The sequence below is a fragment of the Notolabrus celidotus genome, chromosome 2, assembly GCF_009762535.1.
Source record: "Notolabrus celidotus isolate fNotCel1 chromosome 2, fNotCel1.pri, whole genome shotgun sequence".
NCBI classification, from domain to species: Eukaryota; Metazoa; Chordata; class Actinopteri; order Labriformes; family Labridae; genus Notolabrus; species Notolabrus celidotus.
The window spans coordinates 11960605-11984242 of NC_048273.1; the positions used below are offsets into that span (position 1 = coordinate 11960605).

Genomic DNA, 23638 nt, shown 5'->3' on the forward strand with positions numbered 1-23638 from the left:
TTATTACCTGGTAAGATAAATATATAGCCTTGGTTCACTTCCTGACAAGTATCTTATACTGCACTGTTGAATAATTGAGCAGATACCCACTTCAGCCCTTTCAGATCTACAGCACTTGTTTAAAATCAAACCTAAGGCAGCTCTGAGGAGAGATGTAAATGACAGAGTGTGAAAAACACTCAGCAGGCTCTTTTCCTGTAATTTTCACTAGTCAGGGATGTATGCCACAATAACAGACAGAGGTTACTTTGGTGTCAGTGCATGTTTTTTTCACATTGTTATTCATGTTATACTGAATCCACAGGAGAACCCGGTTGAAAACTTCAAGACATGTCAGAGAAATCCTTGGATCACGTTCAAATACGTCTCTGAGCTCTGTGAGAGACAAGTAATCATTACTGACAGCTAGACACACGTCAAAGTCTTCAGGAAGTCTTTTTATTGTCAACAAGGACTGGATTTTCCAAAGTTTGACATCAAAAGACAAAGTTATCTGCTCTACGTGTCTGATCAAAAGAGTGTGTTCAGCGTTAAATGTACACCCACACTGCCCGATGATGCGCTACTTCACCTTCCATCTCATAACTTTTACAGCAGTGAAATGATGTTGTGTTTTGTAACAGGAATTATCTATATTAACTAAGAGAGTTAAATGCAGACATATCTGTAGTCCATCTTTAAAGTCCTCTGTAAATAAAACAGCAGTACAATCTATTAATCCATCTTAGCATCGCTAAAGACAGTTCACTTTATCCTCAGAGTGATTAATGTCGTAAATTAACAGAATCAATCAAATGAAATGTGCATGGAAACGTGTTTTAACGTGTAGTTTCTGACCATATGTAAAAGAATTAGACCACAAACTTGTAAAGCTGAAATAAAACTTCATTTTCACAAATAAATAACGGTTGAAAAATGGTCTAGGCTGTACACAATATACAAGTGTATTCACAAGAATTATACAAAAATACATTTATAAAAAAATTAATTTCAATTCTTCCTGAAGTGGAAATTCCTCCAGAAATCCTCAAGTGTCTCTTCAGTGAACATCAGCTGCCCAGTTAGAGTATGGATATGATAGATTGTGTCAGACATGGACATGGAGAAGAAAGACCCCAATCAAAGGAATTTATAATGTCAAAAAGCTTTTATACAGCAGAACACCTATAGAAAGGTAATTAGTGCACCGTCGTTGGCCTTTCGACTAATTTCTATAAGTCAGCAAAGTCAAATCTCTGACTCATCGTTTATGTATCCCAAACCGTCCAAACTTGAAATGTTGGCCATAGGTGTGAAGTGGTGCTCCCCATTCCCTTTGAAGTCAACAGCAGAGTGATTATTATTGGCACTGCAAGGTCTACCAGGCTCAGGCCCCAGGAGCTTTATCTCTGAAGTTCTGTTCTGGATATGCATATATTCGGTTGAGTGCCTTTTTGCCTCGCTTGCTGCACTGGAGCGCTTTGCAAACTTTAGGCATTCCCAATGTCCTCGGCTCCAGATCCAAAATATGACCCCCGTTAGGGAAAGACAAAGCAGTGAGAGCAGAGCTACAGCCACCTCCAAACGTGTCACCCTGCCAGTGTCACTTTGATTTTCAGGGGACGAGGGGTCCTCAATGCTCTGGTTTGGCCCTGCTCCTGGTGCAGCCGTATTCGGACTGGGAATTGAGTCAGAGGAATCTGACACCTCAGTGCCAGGAGTAGTGCTCTCCTCCACTATTGGGCCAGAGGAGAGCTTTAATCGATAGACAGCCACAGTCCGGTTGAATGTTTTGTCATTGATCTGCTCCACTGAGTCACATGTGTACAGGCCTAAATCCGATTCAGTGGCACTCAGGATGAGGAGGCCCTCGCTGTAGATGTAGTATTTGTTGTTGGAGTGAAGTGTTTGGTCAGAGAATCGCCACAGGACCTGCGCCAAGTTGGAGTGAAGCTGGCAGGGCAGCTGGATGTTGTTCTCTGGGACCAGGGTGAAGTCCACAGCTGCTACCGGTTCTAAAAAAAGACACAAAAACTCTGTTTTTCCTGCTGAATACTAATTATCACCCCTTCTTGGAGGCTGTTTGATAGAAAAGGTCTATCCAGCAACACATGCAAACAACACCCTGAGAATAAATGTACCTGGCTCAGGACATTGGGAGACGTCTCCCTCCTTTAGACTCTGTAGTGCAGGATTTGAGGAGGGCGATAAGGTGTAAACTGAAGAGCACTGCTGGACGCTGAAGTCCCAGGCACAGTATGGGTCCCTGGCCAGGATGCAGTCCGCACAGGTGTCATAGCGGCTGCAGTTACTGACTGGCATCTGGATGGCACCAGACTCTGAGCCTGCATATAGCTGGCCCTATGTTTGCATAACAACACAAAAAATGAACACTTTATAGAATCCATCTTTATCACTGTTAAAGCCTCTCTGCATAGTGCTGGAGGAAAATAAGTTACTATATATTTAAATCGAGGTACATTAAAGCTTATTGGACATATGGTAGCATCTCAATAAAGTTAATTTATTTCAGTAGTTCAATTCAAAAAGTGAAACTCAAATATTATATTGATTAAGTACACACAGATTGAAATATTTTAAGCATTTATTTATTTTAATTGTTATAATTATGGATTACAGTTCATTAAAATTCAGTATCTAAAAAATTTTGAATATTACATAAGACCAAAAATATAGATTTGTAATACAGACATGTCTCCTTCTGAAAAGCATGCTCATTTATATGCATTCAATACTTGGTTGGGGCTCTTTTTACATCGATGATGACACCATGAGACCATTTAAAGGCTCAGGAAACCTTTGCAGGTGTTTCCACTTAATCAGCTGATTAGGGTGTGACATCATTTGTTTACAATATTGAACTTTTTCACAATATTCCAAAATTTTTTGAGGAACTGAATTCTGCAAATGAAAACATCAGTATACACTAAAGCTTGTGATGATGACGATGAAGATCAGCTAACAATGTATTGGCTTTTAATTGAATATGTTATGACTCACCTTACTGGATGACAGGCGCAGAATGGTAATAGGAACAGCGTTTTCATACAGCTGGACTTCCTCTATGATGAACATTTCTCCACCATAGTTGACGGCCTTCTGAACGTAACCGTTTGCTAATAGAAGACAGAAGAGGACTGTTAAATACCTATGTAATAGGCACTATACACACATGTAATAACCAAGATCCTGGCTTTCATAAACCCTCTCATGACTCAGTGTGTATGATATTGGATACAGATAAAACAAATGCTGAGGTGTCTCTCAAAGCGTATCATCAGAGGAGGTAAAAACATTATTGGATTTGGAGTATGAGCAGAGGGATTCTATATGAAAAAGGTATTATTGTTGTTCCTTTCTATGTTGGCAAGGGCTGTGTCAAATATTTCTGTGCAGCAATCAGAGTTTGGCAACATCTGAATTAAGATTTAATGGCAGTGCTGGTTGTTTTGGTAAAACAGACAGTGTCAATAAAACAGATAAGCTGAGTTGTTGACTCTAAATAAATAACTGTCTCTTTTTTAAACATTAAATAACATTTTCCATTATAGAATTATTTCTTTATCTAATACTAATTTTGATTTAAAGAACATTAATACGGTATACCTAGTCCCTCTTCCTCACATCACACACCACTCTTAAAATACTGTATCCCTTTTGTTACGGATACAACTTTCTTACCAGTGCCGATGAACATGACGGCATATCTTTGTCCATCCAGCGCCAACACACTGTCCACCACAATCCGAGTCAGCAAAGCTCCCTTCTTGAGCAGCAGGGGCCCTCCTGTCAGAGGGCGAACAGCCTCGTCCATGAGGGGACGGTCCCTGATGAACTGGAGGGTTTTGTCTGGCAGGTCCAGCGAACGATTCATCCCCATTTTACGTGCCAGATTATTGATGCACTGAAATGCAAAAACTTTAATTTAGTGTTGTCTTTTAAAAGAGTTTAGCTTTCCATTCTTTTAGTATCCAGAATCACATCTGGCGTGTAACAAGGTCTTCAGACTCACCGCCCCTGGTCTTGGAACTGGCACCTCCCCAGTGTACATCACCCATTTGACATGTGAAGTCTCCACAGCAACAGGTGTCTTGAATTTGCCCTCATTAAAAATGTCTCGGATGGCAGACACACTGTACGCACAGACTGCAGATACCTGGGACAAGCTTCTGGAAACATAAACAAAACACTTTCAGTCAAGCACATGGAAAATCAATGGCCACATTTGACTGACTGCAGCATACCTCTTAGACATTATGATAATCACTTGTGCATCAAAAAAACAGTTTATCCCATTAGTCATAAATCAGATACTGAAATACTAAATACTCTAAGTGAAAGATTTAGATACTTTTCCAACCAATATTCTTATAAAAGGTCAATAACTTTGTTGATACACATCCTCAAGTAGGCAGAATCATGATTTGGTTGTAAGCACTCACGACTGTGGGGTGAAGACAGCGTAGAAGACACTCTTCCGCCAGTCCTTGTGCTTGAGCAGGAAGACATCCTGGACAATGGGGGGCAGGCTGGGTTCAGGGAGAGAACAATCCAGACGAGCTTTCAGGAACGATGTCCATTTCCTCTGGAGTGTCCGCTGGCCGCCCATATCCCCCTAAACACAGAGACAGAGCGCTCTGTCATATGATATTCTGCAGATATAACTTTAAACCATAACAACAACCAGACATGTGTCAGACAGGGAGAATGAAGCCAAACAGAGGAGTAATACTTTCTCTCTGAAGTAAACATATCAGTGCACTTAAATCTCTTTTATTCTGGACTTGATGATACCTTGCAGACACGGGCCACTCGAGACACGGCTACTTTGCTGTAGAAGTCGTACTCCATGGCATTCTCGCTGAAGAACAAATATACTTTATCATCATCGCCGTCGGCACTATCAAAACTCTCATCCACAAAGTCCGTGTAGACGAAGTTTGGCTCTGAAATCATAAAACATGAAATGAGTTCTTTAGTGCAGAAAGCAAAGAAAACACAACCTTGATCTGTGTCGGTTAAAAGATATCTACAAACATCAGCTACATCATGCATAAGCTGTGTGGTTGTTGCTGCAGCTGATGCCTCTAATCTATTCCGACTATGATATAAAACTTTAAAAGGCCAGTTTTTTGAAGAGGAGGAACTCACCACTGAGCCAGGAGCTCTTGAACTCAGTGCGCAGAGCCAAGTCCGAGCTGCGCAGAACCACAGGCTCGGAGCCCAAGAAGTTGATAGATGTAGCAGAATACAGGTCACTTCCTGCTCGACAGGAACAAGAGATAATGATTAAATTCCTGGAAACCATTATTATTATTACTTTGAAACAATACCTGATTTATATGCCTACTGATGAACTGATCTGAACTGAGCTTATGAGACTAATTAGTACATGTGTCGAGAGAGCAGATGTTGGGATATTTTTAGTGCATCTGGTGTTCTGGTAAATCCTGTGGCTGGTAGAATCTGCCGGCAGTGATCATGCTCTATCCCTCCCGCTGGTGCACTCTGAACATTCAGCAGGATTCTGTGCTTTGTTCTCTTTGGCAGCAACACCTGACTCAAACACTTACCAACCATGAGAGAGGAGTATCTCTGGAAGGGATCAAAAGGACACTTCCCCTTTCCCTCTTCCTGCTTTCCCTCCAGCCTCAGCTGTCCATTAGAGAACGTCTGCAGGAAACAAAGTGAAAAGGAGAGGAAAGTTAACTTTTAAAGAGAGGACATAAAGAAACACTGTACCATTTTATGTAAACACAGTTGTGGGATACACAGCTGGAATTAGAAGATTTAATTCTCAATTGTATGTGGTAGCCAAAATGCTTATACTTATTGTATGACTTAACCTTTTTTAGAGAAAAGGTAAACTCTTTTTGATTCATTTCTGATGTTTGACTGAAACATGGTCCAAATTACACCTTGCAGAGGCAAGAAACAAAGATCAACTGTCAAGATTTTTAAGAAATCCGATTCTATGTAATGCTTTTGAAAAGGAAATGGGGCAGTTTAAGCATGCGCACCATTTACAGAGACTACAGTCCTTGTTGCAGTGGTCGCTATTTTGACCTCCAGCCTCAACCATTTGCTGCATGTCCTCCCCCACTGTCTACTCCCAACATGTCCTGTCTTTCTTCAGCTGTCCTATCTTTTAAAAGGCCAAAATGTCCAAAGATATAACTTTAAATAGGAAATTATTAAGCAAGCACTAACATTATTAAGAGTTATGCTAATAGATACATTAAAATGCATTGATGAGCAACACTGTTGCACTGGGGGATGTGTTCCTTTGTTGTTATGGACATGGGCACTGTAGTTAATGTTAAGAAAACGCCATGTACTCTGTGTAACTTTCGTTCAAAACCACCCAAGAACCAGATATATTCAAGATTCAAGATTCAAGATTCAAGAAAGCTGTATTGCCAAGTTACCAAGTTAGCTCGCACACACAAGGAATTTAACGAGGTGATTGGAACACCTGTTCCCAACAACAAGACAGTAAGGACAACTAATAGAGAAACCTAAATCTAAAATTCAAATAAAATACAATCTGTAAAAAGAAAAGTATAAAAGTAAACACATTTGTCTCAGCTTGAGTGCATAGTTTTATAAATCCTCATTTTAAAGTAGTCCCAAACAAATGCTTGATTTTCCAAGGACTGATAATAACTGCAGTGTTCCCCTGTTATATGAAGTCACCAATAATTTTGTAAGACTCTCTTAAGAGATGGTCCTTTAAATTGTTGGTGATGGTCTTCTTTTTGAAATTATTGACCATTCAACACATTGAATGTAAATCCAGTCCTCTAAACCAGCAAAAACACCAACTTGGATCCTTACAACCCAAATTCATTATTAGTTTAAAAGGGAATGATGAAGTCAATGAAATATTTAAAACCAAATTAAAAAAGGGGCAAACGTGTGCAAATGGTTTTAATGTCCCAAAGCTCCCCTTAAGCTACAAAAACAGGAGTCCTGTCTATAGACATAGTTTTTAAAATCCTCTTAACTAACTCCATGTTGTAAAGTAAACTTACCATGTAGTCACAGGTGGGGCTAAAAGCGTTCGTGCCACACACATACATTGTTGTGTCGTTCAGTCTGTGCAGGGTTCGGATGTAGTTTCGACATTCCACCTGCAACAAGATCCAACAGAGAGAATGCCAAGGTTGGAGCTCTGTTAGTTCAGCCGCAAAAACACAAACATGCCACAAACATACACTGTACAGCCTGCCTTGAATTGAGCTGCTGACCAAAAGGTCAAGGCTGTGCACATGTATTTTCTTCTCATGCCTTTATTTGGACATTCACCATGTAGCCGTAAGCAAAGCACTTCAAAGGGAATTCTGTGTGAAGACTTGAAAAGGGGGGAAAAAAAAGACTCCCATATAAATGATTTACAAATGCATAGAGATAAACTGCACCAGGGAGCAAATGCTTTCACTCATCCTTTAAGGCCATATCTTTGCCCTAGAAGTAACAGTTAGGGTTTGAAAGGCATTACACAAACCTCTGCATGTTTTCCTTTGTACGTGCACTCCCTCTGCTTCTCCTCTGTAACTCGCCAATACACCTGCATCAACAGAGAGAAAGAATCTCGTCAAAGCACACAGAAAGGGTGTCGCAACACACATCACAGCAGTGGAGCTGTAGCACATTAACCCTCACACATGTCATTGTTTGTGGTGTTTAAAGAGCAGTCAGTACACAGCATAGATGAGTATACCAAGCTGTCTTTAGTGGTGACTGTTATCTGTGTAAGTACAATAATGAATCTGCAGACTACTGTTGAGAGCAAACTCAAGACCATTATTCATTCACATTCCACTTGCAAATGCACATTGTTAAACTGGCTGCTGATGTGAGAGCACTTCATTAATGTGTTTCTGTGAGCCATCTTTAGCCAAACTACACACTCACAGAACAGTGTAAGAGGGCAGTGAACTACACACAGAGAATTCAGAGTGAACCGATTAGGATTAGACCTTTTGAAATGTTTCCAAAAAGTAAAATGCAATAAGAGGCTTTGCTTTTTTCTTTTTTTTTTATGACACAAACTGGTACTTCTCAACCTTGCGAAACCTTGTGAAATACTGGATACTTTCACCTTGTCAGTCCTCTTGAAATCCTCCATATCTGACATTCTGGGAGGAAGAAATCTGACTGAACTGCTCATAATTCACGTCCACACCTTCATAACCTTTGATGTTGGCTCGCAAATAGACATGACTTCATTCAAAGGCGTTATGAGCTAAAAGTTTCGGGAAACCTTTCTGTAATCCATGATTAGGTAGCAAAAGTCTGACAGTGAGTGGCTTACTAATCATTTGATAAAATGCCTTCAACCCCTGCATACAGATTTTTGTCTTTACATCTTTCGGTTTTAATCTGCAATAAAAAGTTAATTAAAAGCTATTCCATAATGCAAAGGAGCATTTGCAAGTTAATACCTAGACGTTCTTTATCAGCTATTTTATATTTAGCTAATCTTTTCTTTTAATGAAGCCCATGTGATGTTCTTACCGCAGCTTTTCTCACAGAGATGTTGTTGATGTCCAGAGCATATATGGCCTCTCTGGCTCCCAGCAGCACCACACCCAGGTCTTCGTGCATGAGCATGGTGGAGTAGTTGAAGATCCCCTCCTCTCTGAACAAGCTCAGCTTGTCTAAACAGGAGAACATCTCAATTACTCAACTGCATCAACTCATTTTTCTCTTTCAGTAGCTGTGAAACAAAGTTGAAACATGCTCCCACAGCAAAACAAAACACTACTGCACAAACATTTCAGAAGCTAGTCCCAGTTGGCACAAAAACAAAGCAGATCAAGTTGTATTATTTCTTCGTGTATCATGGTTAAAATGTTCAAATGTGTCTTAAACTACTGCAGATCATTGTATTTTCATGTCCATAATCAGACAAACACTATGAATGTGAGCTGATAAGTCTTTCTCACTTACTCTGGTAGAGGACAGTTTTTCGTGGGACACCGTAGCGAGTGTTGATTGCACTAAATGAAACATGGAGCATCAATCCACAAATGATGCTCAAGGCTGAGAGAAGAGACATGGCTCAGAATCCAGGTTTGTCTTAGCGTGAAAGAGCTGCACAGTCCAGCTCTGCCACCAAAGCACCCAATCAGAGAGATAGCATGATCCAAAGTCTCAGTCCAGGTGTTGCTTCTGTTACACTGTTGTGCTGTCACTTTCCTGAACATGAGTCACTCTGGCACTAGCCATCTTTGTTTTCAAAGGCTCTCTAGAGACAGTTCATACGTATGTTTAACCAGGCCAGTGGAGAGGAATCAGCCTGCGTCTGTTGAGTTTGAAGTTGGTGTCCTGCGTAGAAATTATCTATGTCGGTGTTAGCCTCCAGCGCAGCGTTAATGAGCCACTTCGGTCCTCTCTGGAAGGAGGAGCAGAAGCCATGCTGCACGCCTACTGCCGAGGAGCGCTGGAGGAGATCATCTTCTCGGTGCCAACCTAAAACAGATATAAAAATATGTAGGTGTTAATAATTAAAGAGATCCATGATGTGGGAAGACTGACATTTGATGCTCAGACTGAAAATGATGTTTGCATTTGAAAATGAGAAAAAAATAAAATGTGTTCACTTTGAAAACAGACTGGTTTGGGGTTTCTTTCCACTTTTTCTTCTGAACATTTCATCATTCATGACTCATTAAATACATAGAGCAACTTTAAAACTTTGATGTGCCTTCTTTACAATAATTGCAAAGTGAATGCGATGGTCTTTGCTTACAGTGCTGTTTCTCTCCCTCTGAAGAAAAAGCAAACTTCATGCAATCTGATGTAATTACCAACAACAAAATCTGAGCAGTAAATTGATAGTTAGCAAGAATTACAGAAAGAGAAACAGATTTCAGATGATTAAGATCTTTTACCAGTCAACTAATGGTGAGAGGATCCTGCCTCTTTTTGAAAGAGCACCTCAGCTTTCTGAGTTGCACTTTACTTGTCATCCCATGTATAATATATATAAAAAAAACAGAATTACACACTACTTTCAAAAACTCCAGATACCTTAACTTTAATTTAAACTCCCTTATTGCATCAGAGGTCTTAGAGCAATAAACAGTCTTGACAGTCTTAAGGGTAAACCTCACAGAGGAAATTGATGTTAAGTAAAGTACTGCAGAATGGCCCGCTGCCCACCAACCCCCCCACTCTCTCTTCCTCCTTCACTCAGTGTCTTCCTGTCCTCCTCCCTGATAAGAACCTGCTTCCTCTGGGCTCAGTGGGGTTCACGCAGCAGAGGGGATCAGTTCAGGTTCGGGCATGCATGCAGATCACAATAATTCACAGCTTTAACGCTCCATCCCCACCCTGGGAATCACGCTGAATTGAGACTTACCACTTCGTCGAGTTCCCTTCTGTTTTGACTAACTGAGCAGCGCAGCCTCATTCAAAATTCATCAAGGCACTTTTTTTTTATGAATAACACACAAAGCATACTTAAGAGCAGACTCACAAGGTAAAAACTATATTCTTATCTTTTGGGTGCACAGGGCTCAAAAGCAGCGGCACAACACATCTGCTTTGCAACACTTATTTAGATTTGAGCTCGCAGAGAGAAACACACTCATATCATTTCATAGAGGTGCATCCTTTGAAACACACACCACAGAGCCCTCGCCTGTTGACAGAAAATGACAGCTTCCAAATTCCCTGGAGAGAGAGAGAGAGAGCCGAGCGCTCGCTCCCCAGTGCCTCTGAACAACCTGAGTTTTCAATGTGCGTTTTGCAACAAACCGCCATGCTCCCTCCTTGTTGTTACTTGACATGGTAGGACGAGCTGGTGCACGTATAGGACGGCTCATTTGTTGTCAGAGCGCCAACATCTTGCATACTTTTGCCTTCAGGCTGTGTGTACGTTTGTGTTGGTGGGGTTGGGGGGCAGGAGTGTGTAGGTTGAGGGTTAAAGTTGAATGGAATGACTGCAGGTTGTTTCACACAGAGTTTGACAGTTCCCCCCCTAACAGTGCAGACACGCAGGTATGGTTACAACAATAAAAGAGCGCGCAGCAGTTGTCCCTCTTTTCTCTTCCTGTGTTTATCCATAGTCACACTATGGAGGGGGGGGGGGGGGGGGGGGGGGGGGGGGGGGTGTACAAAGCCAAGGTTTTTACACAAGTGGGCTTTGTTTAGTCAGAGATCCTCCATATTTGAACATTTTGTTGACTAATTTACTTTAATTTACATTCTTTTTAGTCTTTTCTTACATTTGAATGAACACAATATACAAATCAACTAAAGTATGTCTGGCTTCAGGTATTTATGATTGGTTATAAATCATTTATTTAATGTTGAATTGAAGCTGCAAATATTTTGTGGTCTTTTGGGGGGCAGTTAAAACAGCAGAAAACAAGCTCCTCCCAAGTCAAATATTTACTCTACTACTAAGTCTTGTCCTGTATTCACCAGTTCATTGAGAAAAGGCTGTTGTGAAATGCTCAACTCTCTTCACCTGGTCATTCTGTCTGTCTCTCCTTGGGTTCTCCACAGCTGAGGGATGATGCAGAGTTCTGTCATAATGATACATAATTATCTGTAAGTGTGTAACAAGAAGCAATCGCTTCACATTCTACATAATTGGATTTGATTTATTTAGTTTGTTTAGATTTACAAAAACTCAAGACACAAATAATGACAATACAATACAAAAAAGAAAACAGACAAAAATGAAACGAAACAATAATAATAAAAAATAAATAAATAATAATAATAGTAATAATAGTGATAGTGATAATTGTAATATATATATTTTAAAAATTAAATAAAATTATTTCATTTTATTTTTTCTTAATTATTTGATGTAAATAGAATAATTACTTGATTGGTGCTGCTTTACGATATATTAATAAAATCAAACACCTCTAATCATGCTAGAAAAGCTACTATAGGACTATCAGATAATAACATCTGTGTTGAGTGTCTCCATGTTATCAACCTCTACTGCCTGCTCTGTTGTTTAAAATTAATCAGGAAAGACCCTCCCATAGTCTCTTTGACCCTTAAATAATGGAGGACAGCGTCACAAATGCCTCGCCAAAACCCATTTGTTAATGGAGTACTGGTATAAGCTGCAATAGCTGCAAACTTGATGGCATACACCCTTTACTAATAACTCACCTTCATTGCTTGTACATAAAGAGCCACACAATTCAGCAGGGTGTCCACAACAGATTCTTCATGTATGCTTAAATTGTTGGTTTCATTTTTGACTTTCTCTCTGTCCTGCGATCTAACCGCTACAAGCTTGAATTCATCTTTCCCTAACTCCTAGTGACCAAAGAAATATTACACAACCATTAAATCTACTTTGCTTTCCCCTGAGTCAAAGTATATGTTGTGAAAGACGGGTGTGAAATCTAGTTATCTCTTTTGTTTATAGAAGATAAATGTTGATTCATGTCTTGCCCATAGCAGAGACAGATGTTCTATAACTCTGTCTCTCTCTGTTTCTTCTCATAAAGGATTCTATATTACCCTGTGGTTTTATCCCTCCAGGTTTTGAAAGCAGTTGAATATTTATGAATAATGTGCAAAACACTATAAAAGCTTGTTGTTTTTGTTTCTCTAGAATTTTGACATTTGTAGTAATGGTTGCACTGACATTGCATGGAAAGTCTCAGCAACCAAAGAGTCAGGGAAGATGAACATCTACAAACACAGAAAAAGCTATATATGGGAGACTAAAACAGTTTCTCTACATCTCAACAAGTCCAAATGTAAATGTGAAAGTGTATTTGCATGTGTACCCTTATTCAGATCAAAAATCCAGAGAAAGTTTGCACTTTGGTTGCTGGTGGGTTTTTCCTTGCCATCATTGCAGAGTGTGAACAACTGTGAGTTCAAAGGCTGCTCATGAACCAGCACAATGGGCCGAGGACACCCTACAGCAGTATCTCCAGACACACCATCCACATGAAGCACAAGGATATTTATAGTCTGTTCAGGAGCCTCCTCGATATCTACAAAACTCCTCTAAGGGGTTCTCTCTACAACTACGTGCTGCGTTCAAAGTCCATCTCCTAAACAGCAGTGTTTCAAAACGTGCACAGACAAGCGGAGTGCTGTCATCACCGTGACTCATAACAAATCCAAATCCAAAGAGCTGTGTGAATGGTGGAACAGCTGGAGAGAGCCGTGACAGTGAGGGCCTCGGGTATGGTGTGCTGCATTTGAATGACGCTGTGCTGTGCTGGATGGGCGAGGCCTCCTCTGGCTCTAACTGATTCACCTGTGTGGCTGACTAACTGCTCCACAGGTCTGCTGCTGGTTGAGTCACTGGCGGACTGTTTTCCTGCCTGTCTCTTGTCGTCTGCCAGTCATATGTAAGCCGAGCAGCCCACTGGCAGGCCGGCTGGTGAGCTGGCTGTGATACAGAGTTCCATCATGGGGGCCTAAACAGGAAACCGGTTGTGGGAGGGTGTTCACCTTTGACACTCCTTGTGTCACAGACTCTGTTGTGAAACACTCACTGGAAAACACACCCCAGTTCAGAACCAGGTTATATTTTTGCAAGCTCAGATGGCTAAAAACAAACCTTGCTTTTCATCATAATGACAGTAGCTTGCCACCTTTTGTTTTAGGGAGCAGGAGAGTTGTAATTACCTGAAAAACAATACTTCAAAAACATGCTGCGTGGACACTTTTTGAGCCTTTAACGACGCGTATCATTAAGCTAATGGGTAACTAACAGCCACACCACACGAGGGTTATAAAACAGCTAATTGTAAATACAGTAACCTGTCTGATAACATTGTCAGCTCTGTTTTGACAAATGACTCTTCATTGATGAGACAAGTCTGGTTGAGTGTGAATGCTCACTTGAAGACACGCAAACACAGAAAAAACACATGCACACCCAGGCAAGTCTCAGCAGGATCTGGGGCACAAAAGGAAAATAAGAAGAGCCGAACACTTTGCCGACACTGCCTGTGTTGTGTGACAAGTTCACTGACAGACGGGAACACCCATGACAACAAAACGCGGTGTGCAGCTTAGACTGAAAATCAAACCACAAAAGTGATTTCATTAAACTGTCTGTTTGTCAAGTTAAAGAGGTAATAACAGGGCTGCAACACAAAACCTTTGCTTCAATTTTCTATCATTGTCTTGCTCAATTGCAAGATACACAGGTATTGCACAAACATGTCCTGAATAATTTCATATTTTAAAAGAAACAAAAAAGGTATTCCTTCAGCATTTGATGGTCTTTTAAGTTTGGTTGCTCATTGTAGTAGAGGTTAAGCGTTGAACACATTTGCTGTGCATATACAGCATAACATAAAGGAGACGTGCATCACTGCCAGCTTTACCCACACATTGCTGGTGTGAGCCGACCCCACTGAGCTGCAGTGTGACAGCTAAAATTGGGCAATCCCCTGAGCAAGTGCACTGACAGCATTTATATATCCTCTGCTCCCTCTGCCTCACAGACTTACATATCATATGCTATAATTCTCACCATCCACAAAGCTGCACACTTTGAAATATCAAGTTAACCCCTACACCATTCACTTCAATTCAGTCTTATTATGCAGGAAGGCATATTCAGAGGTTAATGAATTATGTATACAGCTGTATACATTTTTAGCTCTGTTTACAAGGAGAAAATGCAAATTATGAAAACCTAGAGCGCAAACAAGCTGCGTGTTCCATTTTATGGAGTATTTTATTTAGAAATGTGTTTGAAGGTGTGCAAACTAAGTGAGTCACTGCTTTTCAGAAGGGAAATCTCTGAACTTTGAAATGATAAACACAGTCCTGCCTGTGGTCTCAACCAGGGCTCAATTTAATCTCCATTGCTGAGACACTTGTCCTGAAGCTGTACCCACGACCCCACAAGTTTGGAGCGTGTATCTCTCTGTCTGTCTGTCTGTCTGTCTGTCTGCATGAAGTGTTTGCACGCAGTCTGAACGCATATCCTTCTTGTGCTTAGTCTAGCTTTCGGCTGCTATTATTAGATTAGGCTTCCCCATAATCTTAGATAAGACAGAGAAGTTACACCTTTAAACCCCACAGGTTGCCAAATCCAATTCCCAGAAGCAGCCCGTGGAAAAAAGAGGAAGCCTGCTGGGACAAAGCTGTGCACAAACAACTCAGTAAGTCAGAAAAGAGTCGCATGTCGTCGGTATCAGACTCACCCGGAGTTGTCAGCATCTACATAAGTCACCGTTGAGCCTGCTGCTGTTTTTCTGGTCTTTGATCCAGCTCGACGCGCTCTGCTCCACCTGTAACGTTCACTCCACATCTAATTCCTGCAGGGAGCGATTATCTGGCAGCTCCCCGCGGTAGGCAGTGCCTGGTCATGTGACTCTACCTTTCTTCAAAAAAAACACTCTCTCACTTTGCAACCAATCAGCTGTGACCACAAAACAATAGTGGCGTTCCCGTGATTTGACTCCCTTTTTTATTGTCGTATGAATAGGACATTGAAATGAGAATTAGCTGCAAAATAAAGACAGAATGACCCCACAAGTATAAGACATCACAACGCCTTCCAACATTTAATTTATTACAAATTGTACAGCAAAAACATGAAATTGAATAAATTCTGTGGTTATAAATATAAGCATCTCAGTCCATTTACTTCTTATTCACAGAGCTAGAAATAACACATTGCCTGTTTTGATTATTTACAATGACAAGGCTTCTGTCAGCAACAGAGAATTCAGAATGTATCAGGTGTTAAAATGCTGGAAATAAAAATATGTTCATCTTATGCCATCTAGTGGTTGGTTGCTGCTATTTCATAGGAACTACTTGAGGTGAAATGCAAAGGTTGAAATAAAAGAATATACAAAGGAATTCTTCTTAGGAAAGGACTAGACCTTTTCCTACAAAAGCTGAACATTAAATGAAAAACGTGATGCTTGAAAAGACGCACAGCTGTGAGTTTGATTTTAGCTATGATGACTACATCTAAGCAGGGGCGTGCCCAGAACTTTTGGACCGGGTTGGTCTAACTGAGGCTCTTTCATAGGCAGGGGTGGCCAGTGCATTTACAGATAAATAACAATTACCCTTTCTGTCTTCACAACCTACTTTAATTAAAGTATTAAACAGTTGTTATATTCCTTTTGACTTAAAAAAAAAACATGACAAAGTGGCATCAATCTTCTAAGCTTAATTCTTTAAGGACTTACAAAAGATGTTTTTTCAAAGTCACATTTGAGGCTACTAATAAAGAAATCTACTGTCAGCCATTTAACTCATCCCAAATTATAGTTTTTAACAGAAACCCCACCTCTGACAAGGCAAACAGCCAATCATAGTTTAGGATTTTGGGGTGGCCAATTGGATTTCAAGTGTTGCCAGTACAACCCTTGACCACCCCTCTGGACACGCCACTGCATCTAAGGAGGAGCTGAGTCAGTGATACTTGAGATCCATGGCTTCTTCATCGGTTTTGTCTCCTCTTGCCATTTTCGTACCTACTGGCAGTGCTCGGGTGACGGAGGTTTTGGGATGAAGAAACGGTCTTGAGGTTTTCCGCTGGAATCCCTGGCCGCGGTGAAGGCCGATGGGTGTTTGCATATATGGGATCTTCCATTGCTTTAAAAGACAAGAAGAGGATGAGTTTCATCTGCTAGGATGGAAACACTCAAATACAGAATGTCAGACAGCTGATATTTTTTGTTTGTGTTTGTTTTTCAAGAAGAAATGCTCTTGACCTGGTTTAAATCCACAAAATAGTTCCACTCAACAGACAGCTTTGTGGCATTTTGCATTAAGTGTATGTATACAGGTTGCACTACTGTCCTATAATCTATCTCTGCCCTGTAAGTTTGAATGGTTGTGAATGCTGGATTATTTATTTTGCTCAATAATAAATGTTGTTGAAAAGCACCAGTACCCATATTGGTCAAGACTTACTATTTAAGAGCGTTACTGGGGCAATTGGAGATAACAATACAGTCACAGAGGATTTGCTGTTAAAAGGCATAAACTGTTGAAACAAGACTGAAGTCAAATATGACCCTATTTTATAATCATTATCAATCCTGTCAATCGATTAATCAATTAATTTATTAATTGATAAGCTGCTGTTACAATGAGTGGTGAATGGACAGGGCTCACCTCTTTTATCTAATGTAATTTTATTGTTGCATTATTTAAATATGTACTTGTATTATTATTATTATTATTATTATTATTATTATTATTATTATTATTATTGCATTTCTTTAATATGTACTTTTATTATTATTATTATTATTATTATTATTGTTATTATTGTTATTATTGTTATTATTATATTTCTTTTTTTATTTGTTTGTTTATTTATTATTATTATGATTTTATTTATATTTTTATTTTTTTTATTATTATTTTTATTATTATTATTATTTTTTTTTATTATTATTATTATTATTATTTTGTTGCTCTTTAACCAACAGCTAGTGATGTATATTATCATGTAGGCTAAGTCAACTTATTGCTAGAAACAAAACTTGGAATATGTGAAACGTCCAGAAAACAATGTTAATTTAAGCTTGAATTGAATCAACAATCCTGTGAGTTGTGGTTAGTGCTCAGGTAAAAGTGGTAGGTGGTGTGGTGTGGGTGGATTCACTGGCATGACTTCAGTTACTTCCTGAAACATCAAATACTTTTCTTAGTATTTGGTCACTTGGCCCGCCGTGTTCCTGCCTGCAGAATGAGGTCTTTTTCCTTTCATGGTTGTGGTGTGTTTTTCTAATTAAAAAAGGCTGTGACATTTGTACATAGACCACACAGGAGAAGGCTGGCAGTCCCGTCATCTACTCTGACGCATAAGTTTGTCTCACGCTTTGCTGTCAAACCACATACACCTGTGCAACCTGAGAAGAGGAGCTGGGCGGAAACAGCCACTTCTTTCTTCACTCTACATTTTATTTAAAAAAATATTCTTTTAAATTTAATTTTCCCAAATGATCTAGCAGTATTGACTCAGGAGCATGATACATTCTCGTGTTTTTTAAGAGTGGCTGCCTCATTGTGCCTTGCCCTCTTCTCTCAGTCTTTAAATATAGTACACTGTTGTGTTGGTAGAGCAAGACGGTTATTTATACCATCAATTTGAACTGAAAGACTAGTACCTCTGTGCATGTTGCGTCTTCTTCTCATCAAAATGATTACAAGCAGCAGGACAATCAGAATGACGGCAAACACCCCAACCAACAGCCACAGCCACCAGTCGATCAGATGGACTGGCGGAGCCACAGTTTCTGTCAGAGAAAAACTTAGTGTTAAGATATGATTACAATATGTCAGTTTATCTGTATATGTAAGTAAGCCCATGTGTGCACACAGTGGTCCAATTGTCTAGTAATTATCACAACTGTAGTTGATTCCACATAAATAAACTTTGACTTGTTGAATAATTTAGAGAGACTACATTTTGACCACTTTTAAAGAATGTGGCTTTAATAATATTGTTATATATGTGATCAAAGATTTTACTACATCAAAGTCAAGTAACAGTTTTCCTGTAATGTGTGAAGCTGCTGCACATTCCGGTGACTTCATGTTCACTTCTCATTAAAAACCACTAACACCTCTGAGCTTTCACACCAGAGGTCTTATCACCTCTATAAGTGGATCAATGTCATTTACTGTTACCTCTTCTGAGCAGCCTCTGCAGGAAATCTCCTAAATCAGCCCTGACCGTGCGAAATGCACAGTGCATTGTTGGTCATAAGACCTAGATACTTGTATGTATATATATACACACACACCTTGTGTACTCGTAACTATGGTTAGTGATGGGTACGTTGTATGCTCCAAGCTCTTGGCTGCCATGGAAGGAAACAAAAGTTACTTTAAGAAGCAAAGCAAAAACAAGAGTTACATCTATATATATCAGACTTTGTCCAATTTACACCTGTTCAGCTTTAACATGTAGTCAGTTTCAAAGCAGATATGTAAGCAGAAGAGTTTGTACAGTGTTTCTCAGTTGCTTTGGGTAAAATTTTCAATTTCATTTTTTGGGGGGGAAATTCTTCACATTTTGTTTCTTTTGTATAACAGAAACAGCACCCTTCATTCTGTGTATGAATCTGAACATACATGTGTTGTTGTCTTTTTTAAGTTGTGTTTTTGGGCTTTTTTTGCCTTTCATCATTAGGACAACTGAAGACAGACAGTTGCTGTGGGGAGCAGAGAGTGGGGGACGACCTATGGGAACGACATGCAGCAAATGGCCAAGGTCAGAATCGAATCCACGACCTCTGCAACGAGAGCTATGTCCTGGGGCGTGCACCTAGACTGCTAGGCCAACAGCGCCCCAAACATGTGTTGTTCATGTCTCATGTCCAAATAGATAATGGTTCTTTTCAGTTACGGTTCCATTATCAATGATATGTAACATTTTATTTTATTTTATTTTATTTTATTTTATTTTATTTTTTTTTGTGTGATCAATTGTTTATTGTTTTTTTTTACAGTGGCTTTGACATTGCAAAACACAGCATAAGTAATAGTTCAGCCACGTGATTGACCCCCCCTCCACCCCCCACTCCCAACCCCCCGCACCGTATGGCAGTGAACATAGGGTAGTAATAAAAGAGGACAGGGTCATATACACCGAAAAAAAAAAGAAAAGGACCCTAAAAGATAGTAAAATAATAATAATAATAATTTAAAAGAAAAAAAAAATGAATTTTTTTTTAATTGTGTCAGACATCACATGCAGATCAAGTTGTCTATTTTTCAAAATCTGCACAGAAGCACTGAATAGCGTTGATATAAAGTGGCTGCTGTGTCTGTTAAAGCGAGCAATTCATCATGCGTTGCCAAATAGACAGGATGTAGTGCAGCAGGATGTCCAGTGCACTATAACTTTATTATGTGACTGCAGTTAATGTGTGTAGACTGTGTGACAGACTATTCTGTTATTTTTGCTGTGATTTTACATCTCCATGACTTTTTGTGTGTTTTTGTCTCTATCTCTATTTTTCTCTCTGCCTCTCCCTCTATCCCTCTGTCAAGGCCCTTCACGTCAGTCCCAACAGATGGCTGTTCACCAGTGAGTCTCTGTGAGGTTTTGTGCCCTTTTTAAAGACAGTTTTCCCTTTTCATTGTTGCCAAGTGCCTGCTCATTTGTGAATTGATATCATCCATCCATCCATCTAGTATCTTTACCACTTAGCCTGTTCAGGTTTGTAGCGGGGAGCCTCTCCCTGCTCACATTGGGCAAGAGGCGGCGTACACCCTGGACAGGTCACCAGTCCATTACTGGGCTGATATGGGATTTAGAGTAACCAATCAACCTGTCACACATGTTTTTGGACTGTGGGAGGAAGCCAGAGTACATGAGGAGAACATGCTAACTCCACACAGGAAGCAACCTGCCCAGCCTGGGATTTGAACCAGGACCCTTCTTGCAGTGCTAATCCCCAGATTAATAACAGTCCTTTGGAATGATGGTACAATCTAGACCTGCTCTTTTCCGTTAAGCATCTTAAGATCATTTTTGTTATAAATTGGGGCTGTCATAACAAAAGTTGACTGACTGAATCAATCGATGGACGTATGAGGCCTGGTGTTTTCAAGGCAGTTTGGTTGGTAATGCATGTTTTTGGACTCAGAGCTGTGCTGTGCGCTGTGTGAGTTTTCTTTTATCTTCTATTGCTTTTAAGAAATGATAGAGAATTCACTTTTTGTACATGGCGTACAAATCTTAATTAAATACCCTTCACCCTTTTTTAGTAAATTGCAAATAAGTGTCTTTGGAGTTTCCACTTCCGCACATAATAGCATTGAGTCAGGTGAAGAATATTAACCGTATCAAACTTTAGGCATTCAGTTCAAGCAAAAGACAAAATCATGTTATTTAGGTGGCATCTTCACATCAACTGACACACATTCACTTTATTTTGACAAATGAATTAAAAGTTCTGGATGATTTAGAGATTTTGCAGGTTCATCAGCGTGGTTTGCTGCGTGTAGGAGCTGTTTTCAGGAAATTAATCTTCAGCTTCAACAGCTTTAAAAATGATGTGAAAATTGTTCCAAAGCAAATGAGAAAAACTGAAGCTAGCTGAAGGACAGTGACACTGGATTTATGAGATAAACATAATACTTACTAATAATGATTTCTGTTCCACTGCTGCTTTCATTTGCCAAGTCAGGAATCTCTGCTATGACTTTGCAAAAGTACCATCCACTGTCTGTTTCCGTAGCATTTAACAGAGTGTATTTGAGCACAGTCTTCCCCAGGTAGTTTCCTTCACCATCATCCCTGAGCTGCCTTTCGTTTTTAAACACAATGGAGTGATTTTTGGTTCCGTAAAAGATCTCATAAATTTGGTGTGAGTCAGTGAATGAAGGTCCAGAGGGGTTACAGTACAAGAACAAGCGGAATCTCTCGTATTTCTCTGTATCCAAACTACAGCCCAGAGTCAGAGAGGAACCAGAGGGACGTAGCACTGTGTGCTTTGTTTTATTCAATATCACAGGGTCTTCCCCAGATATCACCATCACTGCCACTACAGAAAGATAGATAGATGGACGATCAGGTGGATGGACAAGCAGGCAGAAAGAAACACAGAAACAAATAGATAGATAGATAGAGAGAGAGAGAGAGAGAGAGAGAGAGAGAGAGAGAGAGAGAGAGAGAGAGAGAGAGAGAGAGAGAGAGAGAGAGAGAGAGAGAGAGAGGATTAGACAGAAAAAGATTAGGGTGAGTTTTGGGGTATTGTCTGTCAATCAATGTCTGAAACATTGATATATAGAAATGTTAGTTTTCTACTTTTATAATTTTGTAATAGTCTAAGTGCAAGCCAGAAACAACACAGTTATCTTACCTGTAAGTAACATCAGAGTCAACTCTTTCCGCCACATCTTCATATCTTCATGGTGTGAAATGAGAAGTGGTCTTCCTCTCAGACTCATCCTGTCTCGCTCACTGCCTGTCTACACACATGACCTGACACACCAAAAAAACTTTGTGTGGGTGGGAGGAGGAGATGGGTTTTTTTGTGTGTGTTAGGGTACTGTGAGAATGCAAAGCCTTTAGTGAGAGGTGGAGATCAAATAAACAACAACATATGATGGAAAAAGGTGTAGGCTTTCAAAACGACAAGAGAGATTTAGGACCAGACACTTCAACACTGTTGTTGAAGTGTTGTTTCTTTTGATTATAAGACATCAAAGTGGCAAGCTTCATCTCACACACTGATATGAAGATACATCCTGCCGATGACGTGCTTTTTTATCTTGTTTAGAGTCTCCAGTAAGAAAAATGGCACATGGGGGGTTTGTGAAACCCTTGTGGGTTTTGGTGCTAGGGTGCTAAAACGCATTTCACCAAGTCCCCACATCTTCTCACAAGCTGAGGAATGCATGGCTTCCTGTGACAAGACACAACCAAGTATGCAGAACTTTCAACCACAAACTATTTGATATACAATACCAGTCAAAAGTTTGGACACACTTTCTCATTCAATGGTTTGTGTTTATTTTAATTATTTTTGACATTGTAGATTAATACTGAAGACATCAAAACAATGAAATAATCTGGTTTTGCCATAATCTGGATTGCAACAGTAGTCAAATAGGGCTATCCATTGTGTACTAACCCTACCTCTGAACAACACAACTGATGGTCTCAAACATATTAAGAAGGCATGTCATTCTACAAATGAACTCTTGACAAGGCTCATGTTAATGAGCAACTACTCCAGGAGACCACTTCATGAAGCAGACTGAGAGAATACCAAGAGTGTGCAAAGCTGTCATGAAGGAAAAAGGGGGCTACTTTACAGAATCTAAAATATAAAACATATTCTGCTTTGTTTAACACTTTTTTGCGCATTAAATAATTCCATATATGTTCTTTCAGATTTGATATCCTTGGTATTAATCTACAGTGTTAATTAAAATAAATACAAACTCTTGAATGAGAAGGCATTTCCAAACTTTTGACTGGTAGTGTATTACAGGGGACACAAGCAAGATAGAGGCTGATTAGTAGAGTTTACTGTAAGAGACGCGTACTAAACTCTTTCTCTCTTCCAAACTGCTCAAGGCAGATGGCTGCCCACCTGGAGCTCAGTTATGCTCAAGTTGTCTACCTGTTTTTGTTCCCACTCTTTCCAAGTTCTTGCTCATTAGTAGTAATGGTTTAGTTTGATCAAATAATGATATAAAGAATACCGTCTAGTTCTGACCTGGGATAACCTCTGCAATGATTTTGAGCTCTGCATTAGTAGATAGAATCAACCTATATTCACACCAAAACCTCTGGGGGTCTATTGGACTCATCTACTGTCATTTCTTGTGTAAAGTTGTTATCAGTTCACTGTAAGTGAAGGACGTTGCGTAATAACAAATGCCTGTTTATTCTAAGTTTGTTTTAGAGAGATAAAGACCCAGCGTTGAAACTCTGTATGTGTATGGAAACCACAACCTGAAGAACTTCATGCGTACAAAGAGACTGAAAGTAGGTCCTGTCTACTCTGTAAGTAGAGTACGTGTCTCTAATCATTTGTGAAGTAGAACACTTGCTTGCATAGATTTATGTTTGTGGTGTGGTTGAATTATAACCAAAAGACATACAGTATAATGTAATAAATCAATACTTTCAATTGAACTACATACACTACAACTACAAGTTTACTCTACTAGTAAT

General features: G+C 39.7%; 2 protein-coding genes across 4 annotated transcripts; both read right to left on the reverse strand.

Annotated features, from left to right (window-relative positions):
- Nucleotides 1-416: 416 nt before the first annotated feature.
- Nucleotides 417-15364, reverse strand: si:ch211-129c21.1 (uncharacterized protein LOC563087 homolog). The gene is made up of 14 exons (XM_034674616.1): nt 15168-15364; nt 8956-9477; nt 8521-8663; nt 7508-7570; nt 7035-7133; nt 5574-5673; nt 5152-5262; nt 4795-4946; nt 4443-4615; nt 4013-4169; nt 3682-3904; nt 3001-3116; nt 2121-2340; nt 417-1994 (listed from the first exon to the last, which is right to left on the reverse strand). Exons 2-14 carry the CDS (start codon nt 9062-9064, stop codon nt 1228-1230), a joined length of 2433 nt encoding a protein of 810 aa, XP_034530507.1. The 5' UTR covers nt 9065-9477; nt 15168-15364; the 3' UTR covers nt 417-1227.
- An 867-nt stretch (nt 15365-16231) lies between these two features.
- On the reverse strand, nt 16232-21961 carry LOC117804706. Of its 3 annotated transcripts, XM_034673028.1 has the most exons (5): nt 21813-21961; nt 21093-21494; nt 18744-18800; nt 18105-18233; nt 16232-16578 (listed from the first exon to the last, which is right to left on the reverse strand). In XM_034673028.1, the coding sequence occupies exons 1-5, from the start codon at nt 21898-21900 to the stop codon at nt 16424-16426; spliced, it is 831 nt and encodes a 276-aa protein (XP_034528919.1). In that variant the 5' UTR covers nt 21901-21961; the 3' UTR covers nt 16232-16423. The 3 variants fall into 3 exon arrangements, with proteins under 3 accessions (XP_034528919.1, XP_034528933.1, XP_034528928.1); XM_034673042.1 differs by lacking the exon at nt 21093-21494; XM_034673037.1 differs by lacking the exon at nt 18744-18800.
- Nucleotides 21962-23638: the final 1677 nt, after the last annotated feature.

What these genes read in the sequence shown, in the direction of transcription:
- si:ch211-129c21.1 (XM_034674616.1), bottom strand. Translation starts at nt 9,064, where the DNA reads ATGTCTCTTCTCTCAGCCTTGAGCATCATTTGTGGATTGATGCTCCAT. An exon ending in ATACTCCTCTCTCATGGTTG is followed by an intron (nt 5,263 to 5,573) that starts GTAAGTGTTTGA and finishes CCTGTCGAGCAG; the next exon opens with GAAGTGACCTGTATTCTGCT. An exon ending in CAGTTCCAAGACCAGGGGCG is followed by an intron (nt 3,905 to 4,012) that starts GTGAGTCTGAAG and finishes TTTGCATTTCAG; the next exon opens with TGCATCAATAATCTGGCACG.
- LOC117804706 (XM_034673028.1), bottom strand. Translation starts at nt 21,900, where the DNA reads ATGAGTCTGAGAGGAAGACCACTTCTCATTTCACACCATGAAGATATG. An exon ending in TGGAACAGAAATCATTATTA is followed by an intron (nt 18,801 to 21,092) that starts GTAAGTATTATG and finishes CTTCCATGGCAG; the next exon opens with CCAAGAGCTTGGAGCATACA. An exon ending in CATAGTTACGAGTACACAAG is followed by an intron (nt 18,234 to 18,743) that starts GTGTGTGTGTAT and finishes TTTCTCTGACAG; the next exon opens with AAACTGTGGCTCCGCCAGTC.